The 26,822-nt window shown below is 38.4% G+C and overlaps 1 protein-coding gene across 1 annotated transcript in view; it reads right to left on the reverse strand.

The window, feature by feature from the left end:
- The window catches only part of Cntn1 (contactin 1), a 123,570-nt gene that overhangs the window by 18,309 nt on the left and 78,439 nt on the right, over positions 1–26,822 (reverse strand). The window contains exons 17-22 of the mRNA XM_028752153.1: positions 22,940–23,010; positions 20,760–20,994; positions 15,741–15,844; positions 11,123–11,309; positions 8,864–8,976; positions 7,935–8,091 (exon numbers count right to left, since the gene is read on the reverse strand). Coding sequence (XP_028607986.1) covers positions 7,935–8,091; positions 8,864–8,976; positions 11,123–11,309; positions 15,741–15,844; positions 20,760–20,994; positions 22,940–23,010 — 867 coding nt within the window. The remainder of the gene's footprint in view (positions 1–7,934; positions 8,092–8,863; positions 8,977–11,122; positions 11,310–15,740; positions 15,845–20,759; positions 20,995–22,939; positions 23,011–26,822) is intronic.

The following is a 26,822-nucleotide window of genomic DNA, read 5'->3' on the forward strand; positions in this document are numbered from 1 at the left end:
TACTGAATAGAGAGGGGTTCTTGCAGAAAATAAGATTCTGTTTGGTCACCGTGTAATTGTCTTTACATTTATTGTGTGTCTAAACAAGGAAATTCAAACTAAGGAGATTTACCTTTCCAAAAGACACTGAATTCTTCTCCATTCTTCCTTTCCACAAACTTAATGGACAGTCTTTGCTTGTTTTAATGTCTGTCTATGCCAGAGGTCATGGTGGGGTCCATTATCTGCATCTAGGTGAGACATCTGAACCTGTGACACTTACCAGCTGTGAAGCTGGATGCTATAAACCCTCATCATCAGGTACAGAAATGCTACACTGTGGGTGCATTACTTCAATTATTGGTGAGATGAAATGTTCAGAAAAATACTCATTCGCATGCTCTATGACGTTCCAGTACTTGTGGGCAAATTCCTCCTTTGGTACTAAGAAAGGGTAGGTATGGAAAGGTTCCTTCCTCAAGGTGAGAGTAGATTCACACAGGTACATGGCTGTCAGGGCTGTAGACCCCCAAATTAGACACTATCCTCTGTTCTATATCACTCTTTTTGAGACTTTAATTAGCAGTCATTCACATCATTAGTCGAGATGAAAGAGATTTGGTATTGTCAAAGTACAAGCTCAGATTAACTTAAATATACATTTTCACTTCTGATTTTCTTCCTGAACGAAGCTCCCCAACAAGCAACCTGGTGAAGACTCCAAAACTCAAAAGATAAGGAGTGCTGATGGGATGCACTGAAGAGGAGAGGTCATTCCCATGACTTCACTCAAGTTCTTTGGACAGTACAATGTGTAGGATAAATTATCAGTTAATGAATTATTGAAAAATATCTTTTTAATTGATTGCTTTAATTTCTATCATTTTGAAGTGTCCACTATGTACAGGGCACATTGCAAGGGGTCATTTTGTTTTGTTGGTATAATGTGTAATTAAAACGTGAATCCTTGTCTTTGCTTATAGAAGGGGGACCTGGGCTGTTCTCATGGATGCTTTGTGGGGATCTTATTACTGCTAGAGAATACAGTGATCCCACCACCGTTAACAGAATGAGTTGAGAGCTGGAAATTATTATGGTTGTCTAAATGCTTCTAAATGTAGCCACAACAGTCAAAAGTTCTTGGTCTCCTTGAATTTCAGGTCATGATTTGGGTACATGACTCTCTATAAATTTTCTCTGGAAAAAATGTACTAAAATTCTCATTGGATCATTCTTTATTCAGCCATGGCTTCAGGGATATGAGAAATTACCATCTCACTTGCCAGAAATAGTGTCTTAGGATTGAATATTTTTCTTCCTGAAGTGATTTTGAACTCGTGTATAAGATGACAGCCTTGCAGTGGGATCCAGAACCATCTATCTACCTGAAGGGTCCCTGGAGATCCTTACTTTTCCCCCAGGTATGGAGTATTAATAAACTTAATTTCACTGAATCTCTACAACCCTTAGAAAGATCCTAACCAGATGCCCTGCCTGCTGCTCTTTCACAGGTGAAAAACTTTTTCAAAAAAGTAGAAATGTGTAAGTAGAAATGTATAAGGAGTCACTGGCTGAAACTGAGCATTGGCTGGCCAGGATGTCTCAGATGCATGCCTAGTGTCTCGTCCACACAGTAAAGCAACACTGATCACTTTACATTGTAGCATCATAGAACTCTTTGTTCTGGTGATACCTGACTGAAAATTACTTGCTTTCTGAAAAGGTGAATTCTCTGTTGTGGCTTCATGGTTTAAAGAACAAGCTCTTTTTAAAATTTTTGTAGATTCAGAGACAAGTTTAGCTTTTTATCACTTCAGTGAGGAGTTTATAAAAGCAACAGACTAGGTACTCTTTTCCAGTCACTAGGAATTCTGGGAAATTTCTTAAGAAATGACTATGTTCATGTTAAACAAGTGATTCCTCACACAGCAAATCAGATCCATTGATTTTCTAACAATGGTGATAATCTTCTTTTAGTTGATTATTATATGGTTTTTCTTTTCCTTTCTTCCTTTTCTTTATATAATTTTCTTAGTTATTTAATTACATAATTTGCCTCACAGTTATCTATTATATGTCTTTCAGATTTATTATTGCCACTGTTATCCTCAGGTCTTTTCATCTATATGCCTCCTGACACCAGAGGCATTATTTTTTTTTTACAGAGAGACTTTAATGCTTTTTATAAACACAGTATATTAATATTATACAAGTAATTTATCAGACTGGAGAGACAGCTCTCCAGTTAAGAGCACTTATTGCTCTTGTAAAGGACCTAGGTTTGTTTCTTTGTACCCACATAGCTGATCAAAACCACATGTAACTACAGTTCTAGGAGATCTGACTTGGTTTTTATGGCCTTAGGGGACACCAGGCAAACGTGGTGTTGGGCAGTGGGCTGTGAGAGACAGATGGTACCTGTTTGAGCACAGGCCTCGAACTCCAGATAATACCCTAATGGGATGGTAGGTGTTCAGTCTGGGCCCTGGTTCCTTTCACTTATCCACAGCCCCTCCCAAAGAAAGGTTTGTGGCCTTAGGTCACATAGCACAGGTAGCACAGGTAGAGGGCATGACTACAGGCCACAGAGCCTCAAGAGATCTCCATATTAATGAGATACCAAAAGGACAGAGGGCATAGCTAATTAAGCATTCCTTCCCAGACCCTCCTTCTTGCAAAAGATACTTAACCTCAGGCCCACCCTGAAGACAGGGGTACAGCTTCATCCACTTTCTGCCATGACAATAAGTGTTTTAAGATTATGGACTTCCTCTCGTACTTTGGTTCCCCCTGTGGAGAACCATAGAGGGGGCCTTCAACTAATGAGCTGCGACCTAATCTCCTGTGGAGGACTTCTCTGCGTTCCAGCCATGGAGACCCATCAGCTCAAGCAGGCTAGCTGGCCTCCCAGCAGTACCTGGGAGCCCAAGGGCCCCCTTGGGACCTCAGACTGGGATCTCCCCACACCTGAAGTGGAACTCATAGCCTGGTGTCTGCCCAACGCTGCATGGAGTGAACTTAGTCGAATTCCCACATTTCCTAACAGAACTCACAATGTGGTAAGTTATATACATGCCGGAAAATATTCATAAAATGAAAATAAATAAATCTAAGGAAAGGAAGTAATCCACACTGAGTTTTCTAGGAATTGAAATGAGTTTGAAGGGAAGACTCATATATATATATTATACTCATACTAACTTCAGATCAGCGTTCTTTGGATTTTTTATGGATTTATATTTTGGCAACTTACTCTAAATAATAAATTTTTGTTTTAATTTCTGTATCAATCTTTTAAAAATATTTACTTTTGTTATTTTAACCATGTGTACTTAGTAAGTGTGTTTGTGTGGAGTAGGTTCACATAAGTGCAGGTCCCCTGGCAGCCAGGTTTTATCTACTGTAGCTGGAGTTAGAGACAGTCATGAGCTGCCTAATGTTGGTGCCGGAAACCTAACTTGGGGATTTTACAAGGGTAGTAGGGGGTAGTAGGCACCCTTAATTATTAAGCCATTCTCCAGGACCCTTTGTGCATCTAGATTGATTATATCTTACTGCTTGAGTTAAAATTAATTTTGCTGTTGGAAGATGACTTTCTATAACTGACAATCATCCTCCTCTACAGCTTTGTGAAGATATCCTTGACCCTATTTCTACTTTCCAACTTTTAACATTAATCAAGAATCCTTTCCTCAGCTCCTTGCTGACCCACATTTTTTTTTGGAACATTCGCTTGTTAAAACGGGTTTTGCATTCCTCAGATAAATAGAAAGCCTTGCTCATTTTGAGAAATCATGGAAATGTCATTTTATGGGTATAGAGATAGATGTGTGTCTCAGTCCTGAATATCATGGGAGATTTTTTTTTCTCCCAAGGGGCTTTTTAGAAATGTACTTAATTTTAAGATCAACTTTAAAAATCAATATTTCTTTCTTGGGCATTTATTTAGCATCTGCACAGGACAGAAAATTCCTGCCATTGTCACAAACCCTGGAAATCAGATACCTGGAAACTTGTGAGTTAAGGTGAGATCCTAGTAAGTGGAGGGAGATGGTAAACCCTGCTCCTTGACTATATTTTTGAGACACTGATCCAACCAGGATTAAAAACCCAGCTATTTCAGGAAGTTTTTAGTTTTTCTGCCTATGAATAACATTTGACAGCACACAGATGCTTCTCTAATATTATTCCTTAGCTAGAAGCAATGAGTCTATGTTTTCCTTCACTTATTGTATTAACAATACCATCTGCCAACTTTGGGCAACACCAACAAACATCTGCCATCGCAATTTCTGTATTTTACTTTCACAATCCACTAAGAAATGAAGCTGACTATGGAGTTGGCTCTGTGGTGAAGTTTGGTTTCTCAGTTTGCATGCTGGATCTTTCCTCACCCATCTTCACTCTGATGTGTATCCAGGGCACTGGGCACAGTGTGTCACACCTGGATCCTGATTAGCTCCAATCACATGGTCTCAGGAGACAGATTGTTCTTTGGGTGTGTTTCTGCTGCTTGGTTCAGCAGATGATTCAGCTGGTTTATATAAATTTTCCAAATCAGAACAATTCCTTTCACACTTCTCAGCAAATCATCAAAAAAATACTCTTTGGGTCTTCTTCCAAGCAAACTTTCAGTATAATGGCTTCTTATCTCTACTGTTACACATTATCAACATTGAATTCAATAATAGTTTGACCAGCACCTTGGGGCTCCTCTTTCCAGAGCATGGGAGAAGGCTGAGATTGAGTCCAGACTATTCACATCATTGCCCTTCTTGTAGCTGTATCCTTGCCCCATATTTCTCTGCATCCTCAGAATACAGAAGTGACAATGGTCTTCTGATAGTGGACTTTTCCTACCCTTTCCTCTCCTGGCATGCCAATGCCCACTCTTGAAGTTGTTTTCTTTAGATCTCAGAAAAAATTCCCCTTCTTATAGACTGGATCCAATCATCTTTCAAAAGTCTGCTCTACCTCTCTCATGTTAACAACCAATCTTGTCCTGTAAATTTGCTTGAATGTGTTTGCTAGCTTGTTAATTTTTTCCCAAGCTTCTGGAGGGTTATCCATCATTTTAATGAATGGAAAGGCAGAATGTCTGACACATGACCCATGGCACATGCTCAGAGGTACGAATTTATTTATCAGTAGGCAATTCACCTCACAAGAGAGCCTAAGTAGTTCAAGTGTCTGTTAAAAGAGAAGGCTTCAGTTTATCGAGTGATTTTATTTGCATGGTATAATACTAAGCTGTCATTCCAGAGACTTAGGTTGGCCTTCATAAACAACAACAAAAAATGGTTTTAGTTAAGTAAATCTTGGAAGATTATTATTAATCTAACTTCCTGTTCTTATAATACATTTCACTGAGGAACTCTCAACCAAATCCTGTTAAAGTCTAAGTAAATAAGCCAAAGAAAATATTGAGATTTCTTCTGTGAACTTCCTTGCAGCTGATAAAAACTTTAGTGGGAACTCAGGAAAACTGGTTGCTTAAGGCAGACTTCCTGTTTGTGGCTCGATGAAACCACAAGATGTGCTGCTACAAAGAACCAGCACAAAGCTTCTCAAATGCAAGTTAGATCGTGGGGCTTCTGCCACATTACATTGACCATCAAGTGTGGTGGTGAACTGTCTCTTAAAGTCTAATCTATTTGTTTTATTCAAGGCATTTCTCCTCCAGTTTTCATGTTTGCTACATAAAACCAGGAATTTAGTATAAGGCTGTCCCAAAAGGAAGAAGCTTTGGGACATTATTGATGGTTTAGTGGTGATGAAAGAGATCACATTTCAGAGTCAACTTAAATGCAAAGTATTTTTTAAACCACATATATCATAAAACTATTTGGTTATTTCAAAATGGTTGCAGATATATGTTCTGGAATCACTTATGACTGGAATTACTTATAAATAAATTATATTAAATTGTGTCAATGGACTTTCAAGAAAGACATTTGAATGTAGCATTATTGTCAAATAACCAACAATTTCAATAGGAGTGGGTATTTACAAAGTTGTAGGTTTTCTGTACGATGTACTACATAGCATCCTGTAATTAAGGAAGCAGAGGAATTCAATCTATAATTTGCATCTATACTACTCATGGCTCACAAATAAAAGGTCAGAAGTATTGGAAATTCTGAAAATGCATATATGTGTATGTATATATATGTATGTGTATACACACACACACACACACATGGGTATGGTGGTATATATCTCAGTGAGAAATGAATAGGAAGGTCAGAGGTCAAGTTCACCTTCAGCTATATAGTAAGCTAAATGACAGGCTGATTTTTACAGTTGACAAGATGACCTATCTAAATATCAAACAAGTGAACAAAAACAAAGACAGTAAACAGAGCAAATAAATCAACAACGACAACAAACCAGAAAAGGCCCACATGAAACATATCAGCAAGTATACAGCTGTACAAAGCTTTAATCTCATCCCTCAGGAGGCAGAGGCAGGGGATCTTTGTGAAGTTGAGGTCAATCTGCTATACATAGTGAGCACTAGGATAGCTAGGTTTGTACAGAAAGACTTGTATCAAAAGAAAAAACTGAATATAGCAATATGGGTTTCTAGTTTAATGTATGGATCAAGTCTCAACCTTCAGCTGCTTGGTTTTGTCAATTTTATGCTGTATTACTTAGCCACAGAAAAAGAAAATCTGGGAGTGAAGGGGGTTAGCCACAAAAAGTTCCTTCATCATGCTCTCAGTGCTTTCTCTTCTAAGGAACAGAAGAGAGAAAAGTGAAAGAGCACAGTATGTTTTCCATCACAGTGTACATACAGCCAGCGGCTTTGGTTACAGAGTTCAACTTAACAGATTAGAGTTTCCCAACATAAATGTGTATGTTATTTCTAGTAACATCAAGATGCCTTACTGATAGATTTCTGACTTATTACTGATTTATTAGAAGGCTTAAAGTCAACTAAATAAATGTACAGTACTTTTAAATCAAATGTATAAAAACACCATTCTTTCTCAAAGATCTAAGTTTTGAAAATACATAATAACTAAAATAAAAAATAACATTTGTTATCCCCTAGATTTCTATTTGAAATCTGTATGTATTTGAAAATCTATTTGTAAAAATAGTGTCTGGTATGGTGAGTTTGAGTCCAACTTGACTCATGTGGGAAGCTAGAATTCATTATTGAATTCTCTATCATTGTGCTAAGTCATCTTTTGTTGGTTCAATATATAATAACACATTTATCTACTTAGCTATGTGTCGCTTTTCTTTACCAGTCATTGGTGTCATTAATTTGGCATCTCCTATTGTTCCATATTCTGTGATTAAAATTTTAAGTTCATATTGACTTTAATTCACTATATTAAAATTTTAAAAGAGGAAGTAATTAAAATATTAAAAATTAAGGAAATAATAAAATATGGTAGATACAATACAGAGAGGGGCTGACTGTCTCAACTACAAGTTAGAGATTAGCCAAGCCTCTGAGGACAAGAACTCGCCCAAAAGCAATGTGCATATTCAACAAAGCTTCTGATTACTATATTAACATATGTGGAAAAGAGAAAAGCAAGTCAGAAGAATACCTAAAATAGATCAATAGATTTCCTCTTGAAATACAAAAGAAAATTTGAGTATCTTTAAATAGTTGCCTAGTATTATTCTTTTTGCTCGTAATGCCTTACATTTTTGAATGTTAGGTCCTGAGACGCATTCATCTTAGACATGTTTAGTGATGCTTTGACATCTACATCATCCCTGATAGGTCGGATCTATGCTACAAATGTACTTTTTTCATTCAATCCAAGAAAACAGAACTTCAAGTCTCGTGTCATGCTTGATATTTGAGTTTGCTTAGGAAAATGCTGATATTGTGAATGCTGGTTCTAAAATCACTCTTGAGAAGTCACATGTAGGGCGTGGCAACCCAGAGATAACCTTACTGAAACAGCAGTTTGTAGATGATGGCTTACCTGAAATTTTGACTTGAGACACGACTCCGTCTCCTCCGTCACTGTGTGCTCGAACTTCGACAACATACTCTCCATCTCTGGGGATTGGGACTTCTATAGAGTGTTTATGGGTTGAGAACAGCTTGCCGTCATGCTGCCCATCAGGTCTGTAGAGTATCTACAGAGTCCCAGATTATGAATAGTTAATGACCTTACAATCCTCAGCCAACGCCTATTGTTAACATCAGTACACAATGCTTACCCTTTGGTTCAAAAAAGTAAGTGAGGGGACCTTCATGTTGTCTTGATTCTTCAAGAATTGGTGAGTTGGAGCTTATACAAATAAATATAAATGCCATAACCTCAAGTGCTTTTTGGTTGTTGTTATTGTTTGTTTGTTTTCTTTCATCTTGAAATAACTAAAAATATGCCACGAAAAAGATACATATTTTTCTTTTTCTTTAGGAAAATATAAAATGAAAACTTGTCACATTTTGAAGTGGACCTAATAAAGTTCTCTTCCATTTTTCAGGCTCTTCCCCATTATTCTTAAAGCCTCCACAGCTAGTGCAAATGCAATCTCATGGAATATAGTGAATGGAAATATCCCTTTCCTTTTAGTTTAGAGTGAGGAAGGGAGGTGGCACCATAGTCGACACTCCCAGACATACAAAACAAATGCATTCTGTCTCCTGTTTAAGGATGGTTCTGATAGCTCCATCCCTTAAAACAGGCATTCTATTTCTCTTACTGATTTGTCATAGAATTTCCCTAAAATCCATTAAGATGTCTTCTTATCTAAAAATCTTTTGTGAGACTCTATCTTCTAACTCTTTTGTTTGAGTAGAATGAGGAAGTCAAATGTGTTTTTCTGACAGATGAAGCCCCACGCATACAATGTTAACGGGAATAAAGCTGTGTGGAGAAGAAGTTAGCCATGTCTTATTTACCTTGTATCCTGTCACCGTAGATTCATTGGATAGTGCCACAACATGATCCCACGTGATTATGTATCTGGAGCCAGACCTCACGGAACTGATGATCCTGGGTGGCTGGCTAGGAGCTGTGGGAAGAAGAAACAGGGACTCGTGGTCACTGGATTGAATGTAAGTTCTTCGAGCTACATCGCATGTGTTTGTGGTGCTGATGTGAGTCGAGCTGTCAGCACCAACAGCCCATTTTAAGGATTATGTCCTATGCCAGGCTCTATGCTCAGCATGGCACCATACATCCCCAAGTTCATCTAATGCTCCCAGTGGTTGCTGAGGCAGGGAACACAGTTGTCTTTATTCCCATCTGATTTTTTTCCCTTCCTGTCTCTTTAACTGTTGCCATCAGGGTCACCAATCTTGACCAAATCTAGTGGCATTTCTTATACCTTTCTCTGGCTTGAAACCTTTGGAACTTTTCCCAAGTTATCACTTTTCTGGATCTCTGTGTGACTTCTCTGCCTCTTTGTTATTCATTTTTACTCCCTTCTCCCTTATTGACTATAGTGAGCTAACTTTGTGCGTTCTGATCAATTTGTATATGTTGGAAGGGCTTCAAAGTTGATTCTGCATACGTGATTCTGCTTTATCTGTGAATCTTCCTTAATTATTTAAACACTCAAAGTCAGTCTCTGGTCCGAGCCTATCTATTGTTCTCTAAATGTGTGTTGAAATTCCTGTCCATATTGAATGTCTGAGGTCCAAATGTAATGTAACAAAGATGAGTTATTGTTCGTGTACCCTCAAATCTGTGTCTTAGGAGTCTTTCTTTTGAAAACGGCACAAGCATGCTTCTAGTTTCTCAAGCAAAAATCTGGTATTTGGTCTTTTCCATTTACTGCCGACACCCAAGTTACCAATAGGTTTACCCCACTCCTCCTGAGGAATGATTTCCACCTCGCTCTATACTACCCCTTCATACTAGCTGCCAATGGTTCTCTTCTCAAATCCAAGCCATCTCTTATGTCACTGGCTTGCATTAAAGTCAGAATAAGGGCTTAAAACACTGGAATCAGCGTCACTCCCTGACATAAAAAAGGTTCTTAATACACTCAGGAATTATCTCAACTTTTAATGATGACTTATGAAGTACTTCATATTTTGCTTTCAACTCTCTCTTCCCTCTTCACCTCAGAGCCATGTTTTGGTCATAGTGATGTTTCCAAAGTTAAATGTTTCAAATTCTGCATGCTTATTTTCTCTATCCAAAAGTATTCCCCAAGCTTGTCACAAACTGGTTTTTCTCATTGCTCCCCACTCACTCTCTAGGTTTTAGGACACTGTTTCCCGTTCTTGAAGCCACTTCATCACAGATTTAACTCCCACACAATCACTTTCCATTTTATCGGTTCATTTGTTCTATTGTGCTGTGGACACAATCACACTTATTTAATGGGGTTTTAGTTTGCATTTGAAAGTCTTGTGTGGTCTTTTCTGCATCCTTTCTACATAGAACTATTCTGGATATAACACATATTTGTAAAAAACAAATAAAGAATGGGATGAATGAGAAAAAAATAATGCTTTATTTGTCAAGTTAAAGAAAATGGAGATTTAAAGAGGAAAACCAGTTTTCTGCTGTCATAGGTATAATGCAGTAGAGAGTAAAACGGAAAATTATGTCTGATACCATCTACCTCTGTGAGGGTACTAGGAGATATGTTCCCTAGTGATTTTCGCAACTTTGCAAATGCTAATGGGAATCATTATTAGAGATATCTGTGTATGTCTCTAGAATTCTGCATTCAAACGTTCCTCTGTATACACATTCAGCTTGGTTCCAGAAGTGAGGCTGGAGACTGAGAAAATCCTGATCTGAGCAGAACAGACAAATTTGTCATATGGTCAAAGAGAACAGAAAGTAGCCACAGTATGATAATAGTTACACTGTATCTATATTATATGACGGTGATCTAAAATTAATAAATGCATAAGGTAGACTAGTTTATTTTCTAATGGTTTGCAGTTTGAAGGAGGCGCATTCTAAAAACATTAGAAAGAAGAATAGAAGTGTGTAAGAGTGTGCATCTCAGTTTTCCCTTTTTGACAGCAGCTGGGAATGACGAGAAAATGTCTGATCTATAACAGATGTGAAATTGAAAACCAAAGGTGTGTGAACAGCTAGATAGACCATTTTTTTCCATATATGCCTATAGTAAGGATCTTCTTCAAGTCAAGTGGTAGCTTTTGATGTGTTTCAGATCATATTATGATACTCACGGGCTTTTCTGGTGTAGGTCTCAATCACATCACTGGAAGGTCCACAGCCGGCACTATTACAGGCTCCCACCTCAATGAAGTACTGGGTGTCGGGCAGAAGGTTCTCCAGCCTGGCTGAGTACTCCTGGCTGGTGACTTGAACTCTGTGCGCGGCTGCTTCTTTGTCATGTCCGGCCCAGTACCGAATCTGCAAATATCCAAGGTAAATGACATTTTGCTGTGACTTAGCTCTTGCTGGAAAAGCTCATTGTCTTGGGGTTCATTCTATTGGTTTGAAGTTGCCATATTTTCAGTGCCACTTAATGGCATCTTTACCCGCTTACTGACCTCTGAATAATGAGATCTAACTAAAATTGGGAAAATGGAATGAAATCTACACTGCTGATTGAACTTGCCTTGTTGCTAGGGAGAGGGGGAGCTGCCTACAACTTACTTTCAAAATATGAAAGTGATCTTTTTTTGAAATATTGTGACAATAATTTCTATCTTAGTTTCTTGTTTCGTTTCTGTTTACATGGTTTCAATCCATTATAAGCTTTTGATGGTTTGGTAGGAATATACCTTGTTGGACAAAAATCTCATTGTGCGGCCTAGAATGCACTGGCTAATGATTTTCTTCTAACAAAATCCGTTCAGATGTATGTATGTATGTATGTATGTATGTATGTATGTAATATTATGTATGTATGTATATATGTTAACTATTTACTTTCATTCCTTACAGTAACATGTAAATATACCCAATAATCATTCATGCTTATTTTATTTAGTGTAAGTGTGTGTGTGTGTGTGTGTGTGTGTACCTGTATGCTATGGGCTACATGTGGAAACCAGAGGGACAACTTGTAAAAGTTATTTCTCTCATTCTATCTTGTTGGCCCATTGAACTCAGAGTACTAGACTCTGTAGAAAATATCTAATAATTTGGTGAGTTATATATGTTACCTAGAATTAAGATACTTTAAAAATATTTTCCAGGCCAGCCTGGTCTACCGAGTGAGTTCCAGGACAGCCAGAGCTATACAGAGAAACCCTGTCTCGATAAAGAAAAAAAAATTTCCATGCTACTATTAGAAATTGTTACTTTTGCTAAGTACAGCCTTCTTTGTCTCAAAGCTCAATACAAGTGATGAATTTGAATTTAGGTTTTTAAAATAACGACTACTTGCAAGTATTAAATCATTAGTAACATCTAAAACATGAATTAAAATGAGATTTATAAGTATGTTTAAATTTTTACATATTTAGATACACTGTTTGACGGGGAATTTATTTTCAGAACTAGCCAAAATGTCTGGATAAAATCATCTAGTGTTAATATGATCCTAAGTTTCTCATTTACATTAGCAAACACATGACCATTATACAATGAAAGTCAGTGAACTAAGTCCACTCAGCACATTTAAAGAGTTAACATGTCAGGTATGTAGTTTCTAAATGCAGGATAATTGCTCATTGCTTATTGGTTTCTTTGATGTTATTTTTATTTTGCTTCTAATGATCATTTTGATGTCAAGATCATAGTTTTGGTTGGTTTTGATAGAATCTCTGGCATTTCTGTCATCTCAAGACAGAACTAGTAAAAATGCACCAAATATCCCCACAGGGTGATATCTGTTGGCTGAGGTGTTCTAGACTTCTAGATGGGGCAGAGTCTCTTGGGAAGTCTCCAGCTGCATAGGGCTAGACGATTTGGGTAGTGATCTCATTCACTCAAGTATGAGGAAGATGCTTACATCCGTGTATGACTTTGAACTAGACAAGGTATGAGGCCTTTCCTTGCTAAGCAGAGGAAAAATACGATGGACATTTACATTCTGGGAAATCCCAGGCATTTCCTTAGGATCATCCCCATAAAATATCTAAATAAATTTATAATGGTAGAACTCATCCTGACATACAACTGTCAAAACCAAGGACTTGAAGGTTCCTGAATCTTAATGTTTATATGTATTAATAACATTTTAAAGCATCATTTCATACTAATGTTTACCTCCACTCCAAAGAGGAGTTTATAGATTATGCTGAATAAAATCATTTTATGTCAACTTGACACAAACTAGAGTCATCTGAGGGGAGGGGGAAAACACAATTGAGAAAATATCTCCATAAAATCTACCTATAGGACATTTCGTTAACTAGTGACTGATGTAGGATGGTCCAGCCCAGAGTGGGTGGTGCCATCCCTGGGCTAGTGGTCCTGGCTTCTCTAAGAAAGCAGGCTGAGCAAAGCATGAGGAGCAAGACAGTAAGAAGCACCTGTCCATGACTTCTTTATCAGCTTCTGCCTCCAGGTTTTTGTCCTGTTTGTGTTCCTGCCTTGACTGCCTTCAGTGATTGCAGAATCATAAGCAAAATAAATACAGCTTGTTTTTTGTTGTGATGTTTCATCACAGCAATAGTAACACTGAGACACAGACTAAAACAATATAAGATTTCTATAAAATGCATGTAATAAAATGAGGAAATATCACACCCATTTTCTGACTCAAAATTCCATGTGACATTTAGTCAAACCAAAAGACATAACTACACTTTTCTTAATTTAATCTTTGAAACTGTATCCTAGGAGACACAGCTTTTTTTTTTTAATTTAATCTTTGAAATTGTATCCTAAGAGTTACAGAGGTTTTTTTGTTTATCCAATTCTCAAAGGAAACACAGTTTTTATTAAAACTTAAAATCAAGAGAAGCAATGACCTTGTGACTTGAGAGCAGAAATAACATTTAAAGGAGTCCCTAGTGTCTTTGTTTTAAGATGCTTCTTGTATGGCTTGTTGAAATGTAAAGTTAACATTTCACAACTATTGCAGATAGCTTCCTTGCATAGAGAGACCCTTCTTAAATACATATTTACTCATCACATACATTTTAATAAGTAATAAAGTGTGCAGAAGTAGATATATGCATGTAAAATATGTCATTATCCCATGGCAAGGGGTTCCCATATCTCACTAAGTCTTCGGGTAGTTATTTGGTTCTGAAAAGGAAACTTAAGTTCCTCAGTGCTGTAGCCAAGAATAAGGTTCCCATGTTCTAGTAAACACACACACACCCACTACTCAATCTCATGTTAACAAGCTTAATTAAATTCAGTGTGAAAGAATAAAAAAGATATCAAACTGCTGGGGGTATCTATGAGAGAAGATAATGGGGGTGAAAATGTCCCCAACTTGAAACTGTCAAAGAATATAATAAACATTTTAAAAGAATGTGACATCATCACTTTCATCTAAACTAACTCTGAAGTTAGAATTTATCTCCAAATAGAGGAGATAGACCCAGGCTTCCTGATCTTTAGGCCAAGCTTGTGTGTATAAAACATTAAATAGATTCATGAGAAAATTGTTCATTGTGAGGGACACAACCTACAGTGTCAATCAAAACAAATGTAACACTTTGCATTATTCACTAGAAAGTTCACTGGAAAAGGTAGATGAATCAGTAGGGATAGATTATCTCCAGCAGTAGAGGAAGTACCCCATACATAAGAGATTCCCAGTTATTTATAGATTATACATTTATTTTTGCACGTGCATATTTATGTACATGCAGGTGCGTTTGTGGGGGTGGCATATGTGCACATATATGTGCATGTGTGAGGATAACCTTTCTTCATGAGTGGTCCATCTGTATCATTTTTATTGGCTTTGAGCTTGCCAAATAGACTAAGTGGGCTGGAAAATGAGCCTTCTGGATTCCACTGTCTCTGTTGGCCCAGCTCTGGGATAATATATGCACTCCACTATTCCTGGTCATCTCATCACACCGATTCTTAGAATAAACCCCAGACCTTCATGCTTAACAGGAAAATACTTTACTAGTTGGGCCATCTCCCCAGTTCCATAAATTGACCTGTAAACTCTAGAAAAATGCCCTAAATTCTCCTTAGTCTTAAGGCCATGGAAGCCATCTGTTTCTCTATTCATTTCTAAAAAAAATTCCCAAAGGATCCTTGTCTACTGTTAACTTATAATAATATTACTTGAATAATCATGAAATAGTCTCATTTATTGGTCTGCATTCTTCCTAGAGTGTCAACACACTAAGGGAGCTAGTAAGTGAGAAACAATATTTATTCGAAAATGCTGATACCAGCATTTTATAAGACTGTCTAACTTACAGAAATATAAGTATAGGCTACCAAAACATGTCAATAATAGATTCAGGGTGTGGCTCAATGGTAGAGCACTTACTTGCACACCATCTGGAAGTAACAGGTTTGACTTGTAGCAAGGGAGACAGGATGAGAAATACTATCTTAGATTTTATCTAATCATTGTGTATGCACAGGTCTCTTTATGTTCCTCCTAGATAAGTCGGGTAGGAACCTTTGTGTTATTCAGTCTTTAAATGAGAGACAGTATCGTTCTGTGTTTCTTGTGTATGTGGTGTTCACTGAATACATAGATATGGTATGTAATGATCAGATTGAGGTAATCTCTCTTACTCCTTACAGACTGCATATAGATACTCAAACCATTGTTTAGAAAGAATAGGGTATTCAATACCAAACTAGCCACTGGGACATCAGACATTGAAAGATTAGCTATATTATTAAAAAATGTATGCCTACATATGAATAAACACACTTTTTAAAAAAAAACAAACAGCTCACCTGATAGCTTTCCACAATTTTCTCTAACACGTGCTTCCAATGGACAGATATTTCAGAGGATGACAACACTTTGACCCCTACTTCTGTGGGGGCTTCACTGGGAGCTAAAATTGAATGAGGATGTTAGTTTTTAAAGACAGAAGTATAGATAAAATTTCAAATAAAGTTCTTGAAGTTTAGAAAAAAATTTCAACTCTCTTGTAGGTAACTGGAATAGAAATGTAAATAAACATCCTTTAAAAAGTATAATAATTTTCCTATTTCTTTGTCTCTGTTGTTTTTAAATGTGATCACTGGAGACATTTGAACATGTGCATTCATATTTATAGACATTGACACATGCACACACACATATATGCATACACATACATACCTATCACATGTGAACATGCACAGACACACACATATACAGACACATATACATAGTTAAGCCTATACATAGACACATCAAACAGACATACCACATGCACATAAACACATGACATACCCATGTATACATGCACATATCACATATACACATACACACATGTACATACACACAAAAATATGGGCATATAAACATGCATGGACACACACACATATGTACACATATGCACACACATACCTACACACATACACACACTTCCATAGAACAGGAAACTTTAGAGTTCTCAGAGATGTCCATAAGCAAGTACTATACTTTTAGAAATACTCGCAACTAATAATTCCCATATAGTTTTTTAATACAAATTAATTTAATTAATTTAATAAGTTCAAAAGTTTTACTGTCAAAAATGGGGAAATTAATATTTAGCATAGAAAATCACTCATGGAAAACTAATTTTCTTATTGCTATTTATATGAATCAAAATACAGAGAACTATTAATAAAATCTCCCTTTCATGTTCAAGCTAAAATTAAAAAGCAGTTCAAGATCCCTGAGACAAGGTGTGACATCCCCATTTTTTGGTGCTGTGGAGAGCTTTTCCATGCCTAATCTTCCAACTGGGCATCAAATCAAATATGTATCAAAGTCTTCATCTACTAAGGGACAGAAACAAATTACATCCCTTGTGAAATTCATACAAAGAGGCACGGAAACCTTGAACAAAGGCTGATCAACTTGTATTGTCTTTCATTAAAAAGACATAATCATATTTAATGCTAAAAAAATGTCCCATATGTGAGTAACTACTTCTTCCAGGCAAGGTGAACAAGCCTCATGACTGACGTCTTTGCAGGAGAAAGACTGGCAACTTACACAAGTTGCAGAATCTGCAAGATTTATGAGACATGTGAAGTCCTCAAGAAAGGACCCAGATGTGAAGGAATGGGGTTGTCATCCCACAGTCAAAAGCTCTGACCCAGGATTGTTCCTATCTGAAAGAACTGAAGGGTCAGAAATGGAGAAGAGCCTGAGGGAAAGGAGGTCCAGTGACAGGCCCAAATTGGGATTCAGCTCAATGGGAGGCCCCACCACTTGACACTATTACTGATACTATGCTGTGCTTACAAACAGGGGCCTAGCATGGCTGCCCTCCAAAAGGCCCAACAAGCAGCTGAAAGAGTCAGATGCAGATATTTACACCCAACCAATGGACAGAAGCTGGTGACCCCTGGGGTTGAATTAAGCAAAGGCTGGAAGATGTTGAGGAGGAGGGTGACCCTATAGGTAGACAAGCAGTCTCAGCTAACCTGGACCCCTGAGTTTGCTCCGACACTCAGCCACCAACCGGGCAGCATGCACCAACTGATATGAGGCCTCCAACATATATACAGTGGAAGATTGCTGGGTCTTGACTCAGTGTGAGAAGATGCACCTAACCCTCAAGAGACTTGAAGCCCCAGGGAATAGGGAGGTCTGGTGGGATGTGTGGGTGGGGGACAGGGGGTTAGGGACATCTTTTGAAGACATGGGGGGAAGGTATGGGATGTGGAATAGTCATAGGGCAGACCAGGAGGGGGTAAAAGACTGGACTGTAAAAATGATTAAAGAATTAAAACAAACAAACAAACAAACAACCCTAACCCTAACTCAATGGATTAGAAGCATGTTCTTTGCCTAAAATCTGACTTGAGCATCAAATAGAGCAGTCAAAACAAAATTGATCCTGGGTGAAGAGATAATTGAAATAATTCTAACTGGGATTTTCTCTGTGAGATGAAGTCTTGCTTTAGCCCCAAGCTGATGAAACACAGAGGCAGTAAGATATGCCTCTAGGAGTGATCATTGTCTGGTTTAAATTTAAGTGGTTCTAACCTTTTATTCTCTGGAGGTATATAGTCTATTTAGTTGAGATAAATTACTCAGATGGTTACTTTTTATGTCTGTGCTTTAAAGTAATATTTCATATGTAGAGTAGCATGTTTATTTTAAAAGACAGCACACAGCCATTCGAAACACATTACGATTTTAAGAAAGATGGAAAGTAATAAGAAATATATGTTAAAAATCTCTATTGACTTCTAAAAGACATGCACATATCTACATCTATTTTGGAGTAATATATGGCCAAGCTGGTAGTACACACTGGCCATTTCAGAAGGCTGAGGCAGAAGGATTGCTGTGAGTTTGAAGCCAGGTTGGGTTACACAGTAAAAGAGACCTTGTCTCAAAACAACAATGAAACATGCAAAGCAGACAGACCAGAATATTGGATTCTTTTCTAAGTTGACAGCCAAGAACCTTACAATATTTTAATTTTTGAATTCTTCCTGTAGTGTTACTCTGAATATACCAAAAGAAATCTAGCCACAAGTATTTATTCTTGTAGACATATCAATTATGGACAAAGTACATCCTAATGAGGAAGAAGCCATAATAAAATTCTCTTCCTCTCCTCTCCTCTCCTCTCCTCTCCTCTCGTCTCCTCTCCTCTCCTCTCCTCTCCTCTCCTCTCCTACCCTACCCTACCCTACCCTACCCTACCCTACCCCACCCCACCCTACCCTCTCCTCTCTTCTCCTCTCTCTCTATTTAGAGGTCACAGGTCAATGATACATGTCTTCATCTGTATTTTTCAACCTTACTTTAGGGACAGGGTCCCTCAGTAAGTATGAGAATCGCTAATTGGACAGAAGTTGCTGGCCATCAAACTCTCTCTTAGCAATGGAATTATAAACAGGAGTCCCTAATAGATATTTTATTCACATGTATGCTGGGGAATCTGAACTCTGGTCCTTCCAAGAAGTCCTTGGCCAAGAAAACCATCTCTATGACCCTATCATACCTTTTGTGTTGGGTGTACAGGTGCATATATACACATGCATGTGTGCGCATGTGGGGGTAAGATGACTATCCTCAGATACCATCCACAACTGCTTCTCTGCCTCTTTGTTTTCAGACAGAGTCAGTGGACCAAGCTAGACTGGCTGGGCAGTAAGCACCACCAACCCTACTGTCTCTATCTCCCAGCTCTGAGATCACGGACATGCTATAGCTCCTCGCTTTGGCTATGTGCTAGGAAGCCCATTTAAGATCTTCGTGCTTGCACAGTAAGTATTTTGGAAACTGAACCATCTTTCCAGCCCTGCCTTAAATTTATAATTTATAAATAAGCAGTGTAAGTGGAAAAGCACAGAAAACAACCTAATTGGGTTTAATCTAAAACTGTACCCTTTTTCATTTACAGAAAGAATCCTCAACAAATATGCTTAGCTTACTGAAATTTTTGAGAAAATTTCATGACAGTATTGCTCCCCTATCCTTATCTTGCCTACAAGACACTTTTATTTTAAAGGAAAAACTCCAACTGGCTAGGTGAGACAGCTCAGTTGGTAAAGAGCTTGCCCTGCAAGCATGAGAAGCCCACTTTGATCCTCAGACTCCATGGAGAAAGGTAAAACGCTGAGTATTGTGGTACACACTTGGACTTGCTGCTTCTGAGCTGGGAGGCAGAAGCAGGTGGATCCCTAAGGCTCATCAGCCAATCAGCCCAGCTTACTTGTAGTGTTCAGAGCATGGAGAGACCCTGTCTCAAAGTAACAACAACAACAACAAAACAAACCAAAATTCAAGGTGGATGTTACCCAAGGAACAATACCTGAAGGTTCCCCATGACCTCCACATGTACACACTATATGCCCATACACCCATACTCAGGTGCAGGGGACACACAACACACAAACACACACAACACACATACATACTCCAATATTTAATTGTAATAGCTAATGTACTTAAATTCTGAGATTAGACAAATATTGCATTAAAATTTCAGGCAATTTTACAAACATATCATTTTCCTTTTCCTTCCTCCCTCAGCCCCTTTCAGGTATCCCCCCCTTGCTCTCTTTCAAATTCATGCCTTCTATTTCTTTAATTCCTGTTTTAAATTTTAATTGTCATTGAACTAAAAAATTATAACTATAACCTGCTGATTTTCTATAGGTACTTGTATGTATATAATCTTTAGGATTCTTAAATAACCAATCAGAGACTTTATCTAGTAGTTGAGGTTGAGACTGTATATGCTCATAGGCTGAATAAGTGACCCAGTGACCACGAGCATTCCTTGGCCTTCCAGGGCCCAGGCTCGACTCTCACAGCATGGCTCACACTCATTTGTAACTTCATTTCCAGGGGACCTGAAACCTCTACAGGTATTGGACAAACATAGTGAATAAACATACATGTAGGCAAAATATCCACATAAACACATTAATAAAATGTTTTTTTTTAAAAAAAACACACACTAAAACATAGACTCCATGAAGTTACTCAAGTATGGAGAATTTATAAAAATTATAATCATGATACTGTGACTGAGTACCACCAGTCAATGGTTTTAAGAGCATTTCCAAATTCATAAGGACAGAATAAGAAAGATGAATAGGACTTAAACATTTTTAGCAGGACTTCTGTTATTTACATGGAAAGGATAACATTTAAAACTGGCTTCAGAGAATACTCGCTTCCTTGAACACATGATAACATGAAAAGATCATATTAGACAAGGTCTGGAAGGAAGACATCAAACTAAATCCTACTAGCGAATATAGTTTTCCTCCTGATGCCAGCCACGTCTCTCGTTCACCTACCGTCTTGTGCAGAATTGATAACAGCTATGAGGCTGTAGGGCCCGTCTCCTTTATTGTTGAATGCCTTCACTTTGACTTGAAATGCGGTGGAAGGGGTCATGGTTTCGTCTTTGTGGACATAGCGGCCAGTATCTGGGTTTGTAACGGTCACTTTCTTCCACTCTTCTCCATCAAATGGCTTAAATGCCACGATGTAACCAAAATTGTTACCGTAATGGTACTCTCTCGACAAAGGCTAAATGGAAATTCAAATAACGAATAGCTTTATCATACAGTAAAGTGGAAGAGTCTTACGAGAACACAGTCACACGGGGAAGGAAGCATGCTCTTGGTAAAAGGACACTTATTTCATAAATTAGAGATAGATGAAGAAGACAGAGCACAGAAGAATATTCATCCAGGAGATGATGCCATTCCTAGAGTGGTGTCCTTGCTGATCACAGAACTCCCGTGTGCCCGACTGCCATGGCATCCACTCCCTGTTAATTCCTTCCTCTACTATAGAAGAAGTACTAGCCCTGTACAGCATTTTCTCAGTCCATGGAATCTGCCATTCCAAGAACCTGCCGTACCCCATGTGCCATCTCCCCACTTCCTCTCCCTTTCTCTTGCAAGCTGTCATGATCAGTTCTACACAATTATCTCATTTTCTACTGCTCCTCAGCTCCTGAATACTGAGTTGTACAAGGGCGGGAGTTTTATGAATTTCCTTTCCTTTTCATTCTCAGCACCTAAAGCAGGGCTGAAAAGATACAAGATGGCTGGCTAGACTGCAGAAACAAAAGGCCATAGTATGAATCCAGACTCTAGAATATCTAGGTTGTCATCAGAAAGAGGCTTTTCAGGAGGTGTCACAGTGTAGATGCCTGGGGGGAAGAGTGGTGCCACTCTTGCATGTAAGAGGCTGGCTCGGGTACCGGCTTTCTGAGCACTGCAGCGATGTTTCATTTCCTGGGTCTTTGCAAGACATGCGTCATTTTCAAGGAGGTTTGTGCTGGTCCTGACAACCCTGGGTTAAAGGTAGCTCTAATATCTCCTATTTGCCCTTCTGAACATCGAATTTTTGTGATGTTTGTACTTTGGGATAACACCACACACACACACACACACACACGCACACACACACACACACACGGTATCAAGCCTTCCTTCATTCAGCCATTACTGTAATCCATTTTAATCTGTCACAGTAGTCGCCCAAAGGGCTTGACACTAAGAGGCAAAGTTTTCATTCACTTTTTATGACTGAAAGGAAACTCCTATGTCAGATTCTAGGTTTTCAAAGCAGGAGTCACAGCGGCAGGGGCTGGAGTGACTGCCCCAACACTACATTTTCACACACATTTTCACACCAGCAAAAACCCCTTTTCTCCGAATCTCACTTGAAGATTTGATTTAAATGGCCACATAGCAGAGTCAAGTCCCTTTCCGTTAAATATCCGCTTCCTGGGTAAGTCGGTTTGATTCATGCAAGGAGTAAAGATGAAGTCTGGCAATCCTTTTGCCATCTTCAGCATCTTGGTGTGACCCTTTATTCTCTTCAACAGTCGAATACTAAAAATAAAGAATGAGTGGGCTGAGCGGAGCGTGTCTGCACAGGTGCCGGAAGCCTTACTCAGACACTTACGGCAGTCATTCTCCCTGCCCCCGTAGCTCCTGCTTTGAAAACCTAGATTCTGACAGGATTTTCCTTTCAGTCACGAAAACTGAATGAAAAGTTTGCCCCTTAATGTCAAGCCCTTTGGGTGACTAGTCTAACACATTAAGTTGGATTATAGCAAAGGCTGAAGTAAGGCTTGAGGGAGATACTATGTTGTGTTTAGAAGTGGATATGATATTATCTGTGGATCTACTCTTTAGTGTATAAATGTCGAGGCAGAAGGTTATATAACTTGTGATAGGCTAGTGGAAAGCACATGCTTGCAATCCCTGCAGAAGCAAATGGCTCCTTGCTTATTCTTGTAGGCCAACACATCTCTGGGCAGCCAGTAGCCTGTCACAGAAACTTCTTGCTTAGCACAGTAAGACTGATGACATCTGCTGTGCCATTAGGGGAAAAAAGTAATTATTCTTTTTGCATGGGTTGGCTATTTTTTATTTCCAATTTACTTTAATAAATGAATGGGTCTGCAATTAAAATTAGGCAGTGCATCTCCTCCACGAAGTTTGTTAATACTTACCGCCCACGTTATCGTCAGCTCTCTGTTGGTTCCGCCCCCACCGCCTACATCTGAGGGAGCCACATTTGGTGCTGAAACAAGTAAATTTACAAAAAGCTATGAATGTTTTTTTTCTGATAATGAAGTTCTTTTTTTTTTTACCACAGAAACTGTGAGTTTTTCATCTACAGAGCAAAGCCAGCTGCAGCAGCAGAGGCCCCTCTGCCACACTAGCAGAGGTGTACATTAATCCTCTCATATCAACCTTGGCTCGCTGGGTCTGTTGGAGATTACACCCTATGTTTCTATACTAGAGAACTGTCCTTTATGTATTCTCCCCTAATTTCTAGGTTAGCACACTTCTATCACTGATGTACATAGAAAAACTCACACACAGATGTGCATGGAACAGCTCACACACAGATGTGTGTGGAACAGCTCACACACAGATGTGCATGGAAGAGCTCACACAGATGTGCACAGAAGAGCTCATACAGATGTACATGGAACAGGTCACACACAGATATGCATGGAAGAGCTCACACAGATGTGCAGGCAAGAGCTCACACAAATATGCATGGGGCAGCTCACACATAGATGTGCATGAAAGAACTCATACACAGATGTGCATAGGAAACCTCACACACAGATGTGCACGGAAGAACTTACATACAGATGTGCAGGCAAGAGCTCACACAAATGTGCATGGAGGAACTCACACACATATGTTCATGGAAGAACATATACGCAGATGTGTGCATCAAACAGCTTACATACAGATGTACATAGAAAAACCTTACACAGATGTACATGGAATATCTCACATACAGATGTGCATAGAAGGACTCACATACAGATATGCATGGAAGAACTCACCCAGATGTGCATGGAAGAACTCACACACAGATATACATGGACCAGCTCATGCACACATGTGTATAGAAAACCTTACACATAAATGTTCATGGAGGAATTCACACATGGCTGGCTTATACTTGACCCCATAATCACATTTTAACAATCTACCATTTGTTTCCTCTTGAAACCCCAGAAGTCAAATTTTCTCACTCTTTTAAAACCCAAATTGCTTTTGGGCTGCCCAGCCCGGTGTTTTTTTGGTTTTGCTTTCTCCTTGAATGCCCTCCAGGGTAGGCACTGTGTCTTGCTAAATACATGGAGGATTTGGCTTCTAACTCGAGATGTCTGTCCCCGAGCTTGCAGCAGCTTGGGTCAAGGCTGGTGCTCCACAAGAAACATACACTTTTTCCCAGACAAAGTCATTGACTTCATATGCACTGTCATCCCAACTCTGTTGACACGCTAAGCAGATGAGGCAGACTCCTAGGACTTCCAGGAGTCCCTAAGACCAGACCTAGCCACACTTATCTCAAAAGGTGCCTAGCAAGGTGACACACAGGGGACATCAGAGTCTAACAAAGGACTGTGACTCCAAGAAGCATATTTTAAAACTTCTATGTTAGCCATATAAATTCCTTGATGAAAGACGTACTTTAGCATCACAGAAACAAAAATTGCATGATCCCCCTTCTGGCCTTCAAGCTATGTGGTCCCTTTCTTCATAAATGGACTAATATGAAGCCTGAGAGACAAATTTACTAATCACCTGACACCATATGTATACTAGAAGGTGTGTTAAAGGTTAATTGTATCTCCTTAGTTAATATATAATGTATTTTACATGTATATTATATTATTATATATAATATATACGATATATTATACACACTATAATATACATCGAATATATATATATATATATATATATATATATATATATATATATATTACAGGCCAGGCTATTTAAACAACCATAAACTGTAAACATTCTTTGTTGCAAAATCAATACTTTAAAATCTAGAATGATTCCCCCTGAACACCCACACTCCAGTGTCATCCCCTTCCCTACATCCTGCCTTTCTGTGTTTATGACCCCTGTGTGAATGAATTACGATTTGAGAAAAAATAAATCATTTAAAAAAATTCTAGAATGCTGACTGTTGGAGGCATGGTGGCGCAAGCCTACAACTGTAGGACACAGGAGGTTGAGGTCGGGGTCTCAGGGTCAAGAACAATCTAGGCTACATAAAAATGCGGCATTGAAGGAACTATCAACAGTAACAGTGCTAAGCTGGTAACGTTGCTGTGGGTATTATGGGTGAAACAGTCTAACTAGAGAGGTAGCAGTATATCCGAGAACACGCAGGGAATGGTGGCAGCTGCTAAAGCGGATTAATGAAAGACTGTAAAGAATCCATTCTGCTGATGGGTTGGTAAGTTTTGCAGGGTGCTGGAATTTATTTGTTCACAAGTGAACTAAGTGTATAGGGTAGGGCACTAAGATCGAGAACCCTCTGACTATGTGCAGACTGAAGTGTTAAGCACATTACTTCTTTACATGGTATCACATATAAATTATTTTTATAGGTTCCAATATAAAATAATTAAAACCAAGATTTCCAAGATTTAAAAAAAGTCATCACTTCTACTATAAGACTTAAAAACTACTTAAGATAGACCTCATAGTAGTTGTATCTAGATAGTGAGCCCCTTTAAACAATATCATCTGAGACAAAAAAGAAATAAATAAAAACTCCATTTGTAACAAGGTGCCTAAGAAAGAAGAAGGGCCTATGGATGAACACCACCAAAGACTGCCTTCTGCTCTGTGAACAATATTCACTAAGAAAACTGGTATTCATAAAAGACGCTTTTCACACCATAGAACTTTAATTCAACTCAATGAGAAAAATTGGTCCGAACTTGAGACAGGTATGGTATAATGTTATGGCTGAAAGATTTACCTAACCCAACTTAAACACTTGGGATTTTCCTGAAATTTTATTCTGAAATGAATGCTTATTCAAACAAATCAAGTTTGATTTCTTGGTGTGAAACTCTGCGGTCAAAACCACCAGTCATGCTCCATTTGTTTTTCTTTGTTTCTCAAGAAGGGATAAATGCATTCAGTTATCACACAGAAGCCACCATTGCAACATAGGTGACATCTGAGATAGCAGTAAATAAACAAACCCAAGACCTGGCTATGTGGTTGCTGTCTCATACAGTTTCCACTTGGATTACTTCTTTCTTCTAATGACTTTTTGTGTGTGTGTGTGTGTGGTGTAAAGAAAACAGAATGTTTCGGGTCATTTGTAGGGGAATATATTAAAATAAAAAATTCTGGTGACTATACCTTCATAATTAAGAAAGAAATTCATGCTTCAATTAGGACTCTAATCCAAGTTTACAAAGTAGATGTGTGTTCAGAGTTATGCTTTAAAAGCTGTCTTGAAGAGATAGCCAAGTTAACTGGAATGAACCCCACACATCCAGATTTCAGCATTTGATCTTATGAGTATGGTCCTCAGATTAAGGCAACTATCTGAAAGTCTCTAACTGATTAATAAGCATTGGGATGGCACTTCCAAAACAAACCAGGGATTTTAATATTTTCTTCCTTTTGCCACTATCATGTTTATTTGACATGCTGCATAAAGCTGCATAGATCTGTAAACTTTATTGATGTTAGTCCACATGACATTAAAACTATATAGAACTATATATAGTAGCTCACTGACAGCAGTCCTCATGACACTAGAACTTATTGTTCTATTTGGGAATTGGGCCAAGGAACTAGGGCAGCCAAAAATTTGGGCAGGTGATAAGGTGACATTAAGAGACCACAGCGGAATTTGAATGGTAGCCAATCATCTTTTTAAAACCTTTAACTCAAATAAAGCTCTGATTTTTGGCATGGAATGTCAAAATAAATGAACTCAGAGAGTCAGAAAAAAATGGTTTTTGATAGACAGGGCATAAAAAATAGAAGAAATATCATTAGAATCAGAAGAACATTTTGCTTTGGAAACATGGAGTAAAATAA

This window comes from Grammomys surdaster, unplaced genomic scaffold (assembly GCF_004785775.1).
Source record: "Grammomys surdaster isolate TR1022 unplaced genomic scaffold, NIH_TR_1.0 125878, whole genome shotgun sequence".
Taxonomy (NCBI): domain Eukaryota; kingdom Metazoa; phylum Chordata; class Mammalia; order Rodentia; family Muridae; genus Grammomys; species Grammomys surdaster.